This window comes from Pistacia vera, unplaced genomic scaffold (assembly GCF_008641045.1).
Source record: "Pistacia vera cultivar Batoury unplaced genomic scaffold, PisVer_v2 Contig247, whole genome shotgun sequence".
Taxonomy (NCBI): domain Eukaryota; kingdom Viridiplantae; phylum Streptophyta; class Magnoliopsida; order Sapindales; family Anacardiaceae; genus Pistacia; species Pistacia vera.
In genome coordinates this window covers 266,104-274,167 of record NW_022196054.1, presented here as the reverse complement: position 1 = coordinate 274,167, position 8,064 = coordinate 266,104, and the positions used below count along the sequence as shown (strand labels likewise).

The window sequence follows — 8,064 nt, the reverse complement described above, 5'->3', positions numbered from 1 at the left end:
GAATACAAAACTTCATCATTGGAGCTTGAAGTTGTGAGGTTGTGTAAGTGAGCAAACAAAGATGAAATATTAGCTTTCAGAGATGGGTTTCGAGAGATTGAAGACGAACGAAAGGGGGATCTCAAAGCCATGTAGGGAGTGTTTTCAGGTTCAGGGGCGGATGATTGCTCTTCGGTTTCAGGGGGTTTTCTATAATTCCAAAATTATCCAGTTGATCAAACAAAATACAAACCAAACCAGCTAACTTTTGTCCTTGTAAGATTATAAGATTTCAATAAATCCTGCTATTGAAATTTGAATCTAATTTACAAATATATTAAAAATGTTTTTTTCTATTTGTTCTTCAAAATTCTAAATATATCAAAATTTATATGTCACATAGACGAAATGTGATATATTAAAAATTAAAAATATTGATTTTACTTTTTAGAAGTTATATGAATAATTTTTCCATATCAGATTAACAAAATTATCAAGCTAATTATATTTGTTGAAATATTTATACTATTAAAATAATATTATATATAATTCATTATGATTACTGATTCTAAATTATATAAAAGAGTTATATTTACGGTTTTGAAGTGTGATATAATAAAAATAATCTAATATATGAAATAATAAAAATCTTTAATATTAAATTATAAAGGTTAAAATAATATAAGGAGCGCAATTTAATAATACTTATTAATTTATAAATATATGTTTTAACTACAAACTAATAATTTATCAATAACAACGGGAGTCTTATTATTTCAAAAATCTTGAGAGAATTTTTATAATTATAATAAACCTCAAAACAGTTGACTTGATATATTAACTCTTTATGATACTATTGTAATGTTTCACATTAGTTTATCGGTAAATAATTTCTGTTATGAATGTGTTTCCAATAACATTGTAGTCTCTATTATGACCCTGATTGCCAACAAAATTTAAAAACAATGATATCCATTTACAATAATTGGATAAGTGATAGTAGAACAATTATAATTTGCATAAACATTTCAAATGTTTACTTATACAATGCAACTCATTACTGTGAGAAACAAATTGCACGACAGTGATAAGTTACAGGAACAAATTAATTATGTAAACATTCTCTTGACAGTGTGATAAAGGAGTGGCTATAAAAGATCATTAAGCATTTTATCATCTAATACCTTTAGAATGCGAGCAACTTTTCAGAATTCTGCTTGATATCTATATAAAGACCCTTCGTTTATTTTTAATTTCACCTCATTCTTATGGTTTTGGTCTTGTTAGAGCCCACAGAATTGCCCGTATGGCCAACAATGCATGTAACATGGCCTTGTTAGAGCCCATAGAATTGCCTATGGCTACATCAAAGCCAACTACCAAAAGCATCGTTATTTTTTTATCAAAAACATTGGATCAAATTTGATTCAAATTGAGTTGGATACGATACGAACTTCTGTTATTTGGTTGAAGTGAGATGACTTATGATGTTGGAATATTTGGAGTTCACATATCCTTGATCATCTTCTCAATAATTTACAACATCAAATTCAATGCAAATATATCTAATGGTCAACGAAAAGATACTTAGAATATTTCTCCTACTTCAGACTTTTGGCTAAGCAGCTGAGATAAGATTCAACGTTTCGAGTAATCCAGACAATTAAAGACACTAGATACCTAATGGTCAATTAAAAGATTGAACATCATTAACAACGAATTTGCACTATATGAATATATACCCCATCTATATTATTTTTTAGGGGACACAATCATCTCTACAGTTTTGAGACAAAGCCTAATTAAGCTACCAGATCATATACAAACAATTTAAAACTCAGTCGAGAAAAACATCGAGTCGTGGAATCATTGCCAATCGTTTACCACTGTATGGGCATTGGGTTCATGCAATATCCTATAGTTACGAAGAAATGATGCAACGGGAGTTGGTAGATAGCATATCAACAATGTTTTTGATTTCTTTCTACAATTAAGAAGGAGCTTTCCTAGGCCATCTAGTTCTGATTCGTATTGCTCGTAAACAAAGAATGCAGTGAAGGAGAAGACCAAAGCTGCATAAAATTTCCAGAGAAGGTCAATTTGATGAAAATATATTAAGATATCAAATCATGGTGGAACAACTAAATTAAAAATTCCTTACCTACGGCTATCAAGGCAGTTAAGGACGATTGCAAAAGAATTAGCTTGAGAAGATAAAGTGCAAGTACTACCTGAATCGATTTCAAAACAGTGAAAGCCCAAAATTTGATGAAGTAAATATCGAGCATAGAGCAAAAGAGATAAAGGATAACAACATAATTTGATGTTGGATCTACACCCATCAAATAACAAATATTTACTACAACAATTTACAATTGTAAGAATAGCAAGGGAGAAAATAACTTATAATTAACCAGTAATCGTATGCCAAAATTCAAATTTTACATGAAACATGAGAACAAAGAACTTTAATGTAACATGCAAGGCAGAAGAATCAGTGTCAAAATATACCTTGATGAAGTTATTCACATCATCTCCTTTAGCCAATGTTCTTAAATTCCAAATCCCCCGGTTCCATAAAAATGCTATTCTTGCCATTGAATTTTTTATTAGAGTTTCTGAGATCTCAAAACTAGACAAAGGTATGCTTGGAACTTTGAGACCAAATCTGTAGAGAAAGCATAACAACTAGGTCAGCAGACCTGAAAAATCTTCCAAACAATCAACTTGACGATATAACCACATAAACTGATAAAAGCAAGAGGATAGTGAAGGCAAAAGCTTGCATCTCCAATAAAAATCATATAAACATAAATTTTAATGCTAAAGCACTTCAGATTCCGGACCATAAACTAAGAAATTCCTGAACAAATCAAGAAAAGAAGAAGTAGAGCATCCCAGATGCATTGTGTCAAAGAATTTTAGAAAGTAAATAACGAGCTTTCAACAAGTGTGAAAAAATGGCCAATTGTTGGAAGACTGATAAAACCAGGGAAAAGAAAAAGATTTTATGCCACAAACTTTTGTACTTACATGTTCGATGGTAAAAAGCCATATCCAAAAAGACCAATTGAGACCAACAATAGAAGGTTGGCTGCAGACGAGGTAAAAGTTCTTCCAGAAAGGAAAAACCAGTAAAACAACACAACCAGAGCGAAAAAGTATGTAAATGATTTCTTCTCATCTCTCCAAAGCAAAATGTCTGCAACTGTAGCAACAAAGTTCAACGTCAATTTACAGTAGTAATCATATAATGAACTCGATATACAAAGCCCATTGAAATTTACCATATCGAAAATGATGAACTGATAAAATCTAACTTAGAAACGTGTTCCACAAAGCAAGCTCTTCTAGTGAATATCAGTAGTTGTATTTTACCTCATTTGGGCAATTTATTGCACATAAGCTTTCAGTTCCAATAACACACAAAAATGCCTCGTTCATCAATACAAAAAGAAATATATAGAACCAATTAACATATATCCTTCGGACAGTGATACATGACATAACTAGATATCAAGTATCAGACAGCAACTTGAGTGCTGATGCAAATTATTAGGGCTTGTACCAAGCAAAACCCAACAAAATATTTTTTATATACCTGGAACAGTTTTGATGTTCCTATCATGTTAATATCAAGCCACTAGGTTTGCCACCCAACATAACCAAGTGAACACTAATAGACTTGTAAGAAAGTAATCTTCAGCCATACAATTTCAAAAGGGTCACTTTAGAGTCCATTTAAAGAAATTTCTCATGTTATAAGCTCTAACCTTTGCCACCGCCTAGCAGTTTTTCCACTTTTGATTGTTCATTTAAGTCACTGTAATGCGCTAAAGGTGAGTCTTTGGCTAAGTGAGAGAATGATTCAATGGTTGAAGAGACACCTTCCTGCATAACCAACAATTATCACAAACATAAGATGTCAGACCTTAAAATTTCCACATCCTATTCAAACACATCATGACAAAATACTCCTTAATGATATGTCATCTAGAAAATGGAGAAGTCGCCTCCATATTACTATGTGCTATGCAGTGGAATCAGTTAATCTAAGTATAGATCCAAAACTATTTTGGCTAGAAGTTGAAGACAGAGAATGGTAATGGGAAAGAGAACATGATAGTCCTTTCATCCATTTGTTAAGTTAGATGAAGGATGTATAGTAAAAAGAAAAAGAAAATCTCAAGTGCCTGAAATATCCAAAAACCCCCACGTATACAGCTAATTTCTCTCCCATTTTTATCCAATTATAGATGGTAAAACAAATTTCTTTAAACACGTTCCTTCTAACGAAAACAAGAAAGTAGTCTTCACCAAATCGTGCCCTCGACTCCACTTTCCTCTCCCTATTATTTTTTACCAATTCCTCACCAAGAGTAAATTTCAAATTTTCAATCAACCCATTACATAGTGCTACCTAACCACCCAATATACGATTAAATTGTCACAAAATAATTATAGTACATCCAATTTTTTTTGTGTGTGTGTGTGTGTTTGATTATGTTTGCTTGATGGGAGCTTCATATGATGGGTACAAACTCTGTATAGAACTTCAATGTGGAGAAGGAAACCACCAATCCAACCATACCTAATGATATTCATCCTTTTCCACCATAATGATTCTTAATACAAAAAATTTTGAGAAACAAAGAGCTGAATGTAGAAGACAATTCTTCCATCTTGGACATTTCTGTCATTATCAATTAACCGATTATTCCTCGTCACCTTTCTTTTTCCTTAGGTACTCTATACAATAATATAATTCTACTTTCTATAGGCTACATGACAATAAGATCAGAAAACAAGATGCAACCACATAAAAAATGCCAACATTTCCAATTTTAATCAAATTAGAAGTCTTGTAATATAGGTCCTAAGGATAATAGAATTTGACTTCATACTTTCCAAGAAACCAAGGTATTTAAAATTAGATAAAAAGGCTAACAGAAAGAGCAAACACATTAAACGTATAACACAAAAGAAAAATTAAACAGTTGGTAAATATTATATATGAATAAAGAAAGACATCAAAAACCAAAAAGAAACTTACTTCCAGGGAGACAATTGGTGAGTATCCAATATGTTTCTGCGCAGCAGTGCAATCAAATGTCCTGGTGTGTGTGGCTAATTGAACAAAGTAAAACACCGACAGAGAATGGTTATGTGATCTCAAGCCCAACCTTTCACATGTCGATTTGACAAGCAAGTAGATATACGAAACCAAACTAATAGGAAGTCTTATAAACGGTCTGCAATAAAAAGAAGAAGCAGCTCAAGTTCAGATCCTTGTAATAAAAAATCCAAGAAAGTAGTTATAAAAAAGAAATAAAGAATTAGTCCATGCCTGTAATACAGCAGCACAAGAGACTATAAAGAACGCCACAAATGAAAATAACATCATAATCATATATTTACCCATTTCAAGTTGTCTAGCATCCTTGTTTCATTTATCAAACGGATGAATTAGTAAAAATAAGGTTGATGTTTGTTCTAACCATCCACATATACGTATGCAAGAATGAGTTTGTATGTAACTGGTAACTTATTTTCAGTTTCTAACAAATGGAATCAAATCAAGCAAGAAAGAAGACAAGAACCAACTTAAATTTTTCCCAGAATGCAATGTTCCACTATAATGATATTGTAAATGCAGTATTTCAGTTAATGTCAGCTAATGCTTCTACGGAAATTCTAACATAACAAAATCAGAATGCAACTTTACCTTTGATATCCCAAGCCTTCCAATATAAGAGATACAAATTTCCAGAACTTCATAGGCTTGAGATTGGTGATGAAAAAAGCCTACATGTTAATTGAAAGAAGAAATCTTTCTTATGCACTGATCTTGGAAAAAAAAAATATAAATATTCAGTAATGTCCAAAATATAGATACCTTCCCAGCCACAAAGACCATTCGTGAATCTAGAGCTTCAGCTGCACAGACATGAGCATGAGTAACATTCTCAGCATAGGTGAAGTCCGACATATTTTCACCATTTCCTAAGATAAACTGAAATGAGAAATCCTGTTACTTAAAAAAGACCAAAGAAAACACTACATGGACCTAAGAAATACAAAACCAAATGCTATTTTAATACAAAGTTTATAGTTTCTTAAATAAAAATGTACTTCAATATAATCAGGTTGTGATCTGAGGGCAAATCCTAGAATCATCAATAATACAGGGTTGGGGATAAAAGTAAAAAAACAAAATAAAGTTCAAAAAAGAAAAAAGGTCTATTATTGTAGTCAAATATCATCAAGTATACTTCAAATAAAATATTTCCATCACATTTGACAACTTAGAGAAAATTCCGCATAAAAGAAAGCAAAAGTTAATCAAACATAAAATATCAAACCTTTGCCCAACCAGATTTAGCTAAATTCACTAGAGAAGGCACAAACTGTTTATCTCCTGGTCCAAAAACATTGCTAGGACGAAGAGCACATGTCAGAAGACCATCAATATTGTTAGCAAACAGAACTAGAGCTTCTGCTTGAGCCTTCAGGTCACACATCATATTCTGAAACTGTATCAGGTATACGTCAAAAGATCAAAGGATGATTAGACATGTCAGAAGAACATTTTATAAGAGAAATGCAGTAAGCAGAAGAACTTACTTTCCAATGGCATGTTAAGGATTCATCTCCATTATAAATATCATGTGAACCATCAAACACTACATCTGCTGTACTGTTGTATATGAGCCGTCTAACTTGACACTCTCGACAAGCATTGATCACATTTTTTGCACCTGAATGTTAGGTCCAATTGCAAACCATTAATACTCCATTAAAAATTATTTAGAGGGATATCCATCCTAATAAAATCACCAGAATGGTGCATTTTGGTAACATACAACATAACACTTCTAACACATAATGTCATGCTAAATTGATGATAATATGTTAGCAAATGAAATGTTAAAAGTGTGACACTGAACGTTACCAAAACACCGATTTATTATCATTGCATTCAATAAACTATTACGACCCACAATTTATGTTTACGATCTTCACTTCATCAAGATATCCTAATTACCTTGAACTATGATCATGTAGCAATTGTAGAAATCACTGGTGTCCAAATCACTGCTATCCATAAAGAACACAACAGAAGCACCTTCAAAAGCTGCAAAATGTGGATATAAAGTGTAACACACAAGTTATCTTCAACAGCAAGTCTAGGAACTGGATAACAGCTAAAAAGACAGTAACAAAAGCAAAACAATAATAACTAAAACATTTTCTGATTTTCTCCACTTCTCAAGTTTCTAAGCAACCAAACACTGCTTTACAAAAATCATAATTCTATCACTAAAATTCAATAATACCATTATCAAATTTTCTCAGCAACCAGTGCAATATACATACGAACAACATAATATATATATATATACCTTTTTAATTTATTTGTTTTTTCTGTCTCCAAATACTCTTTAGTTAAAACTTAAAAAATATAATAAAATCCAATTAAAAGTCCAAACAATTAAATTCTACTATATTCTTTTCCTCCATTTTCTCAGAAACCAAAACACATAAAAACACATTCATATACATACATACAAACATAACTTAAGTACATACATCATCCAATAACGCTTCTAATTTCAACAAACCTCGTTTGATCTGAGACAAATCGCGAACGTCGACTCGCCAGTACTCAGCGCGACCGGAGGAGATAAAATCGGCGAGGAGCGAGTCGGACTCGGAGGAGTCGAGCTGGAGAGGCTGAGCGGAATCGGCGACTCGGACGATCCAGTTGCCGAGTCTCAGCAAACGAGACACCAGCGATCTTCCGACGAATCCTCGGCCGTTGAGGACAACACACGTGGTAGGGATCGCGTTTAACGGCACGTCGTTTAGCACCATTTTCGCGTTTTTTGTTTCAAAAAAGCGAAACAGCGTGTCGTTTCGACGAAAGAGAGCCTCTGTGTGTGTGTGTGTGTGTTTTTCGGTTTGGCGGGGAAAAGAAGTTTTAGTGTTTAGTGCATAGAGAGACGTTTTATGAGCCGCTTTTGCTTTGTTGACTGTGGAGTATTTATAGGTGCGGGCCTACGGAATCATACTGTGGGCCTCTTT

At 32.9% G+C, this 8,064-nt stretch overlaps 1 protein-coding gene across 2 annotated transcripts; it reads right to left on the bottom strand.

Annotated features, from left to right (window-relative positions):
* Window positions 1-1,589: 1,589 nt before the first annotated feature.
* Window positions 1,590-7,967, bottom strand: LOC116132027 (3beta-hydroxysteroid-dehydrogenase/decarboxylase). Of its 2 annotated transcripts, XM_031417706.1 has the most exons (12): window positions 7,602-7,967; window positions 7,025-7,114; window positions 6,604-6,737; window positions 6,342-6,512; window positions 5,876-5,992; window positions 5,705-5,784; window positions 5,033-5,231; window positions 3,753-3,870; window positions 3,013-3,187; window positions 2,491-2,647; window positions 2,141-2,210; window positions 1,590-2,051 (listed from the first exon to the last, which is right to left on the bottom strand). In XM_031417706.1, the coding sequence occupies exons 1-12, from the start codon at window positions 7,852-7,854 to the stop codon at window positions 1,846-1,848; spliced, it is 1,770 nt and encodes a 589-aa protein (XP_031273566.1). In that variant the 5' UTR covers window positions 7,855-7,967; the 3' UTR covers window positions 1,590-1,845. The 2 variants fall into 2 exon arrangements, with proteins under 2 accessions (XP_031273566.1, XP_031273567.1); XM_031417707.1 differs by lacking the exon at window positions 2,141-2,210 and having other exon boundaries at window positions 1,866-2,051.
* Window positions 7,968-8,064: the final 97 nt, after the last annotated feature.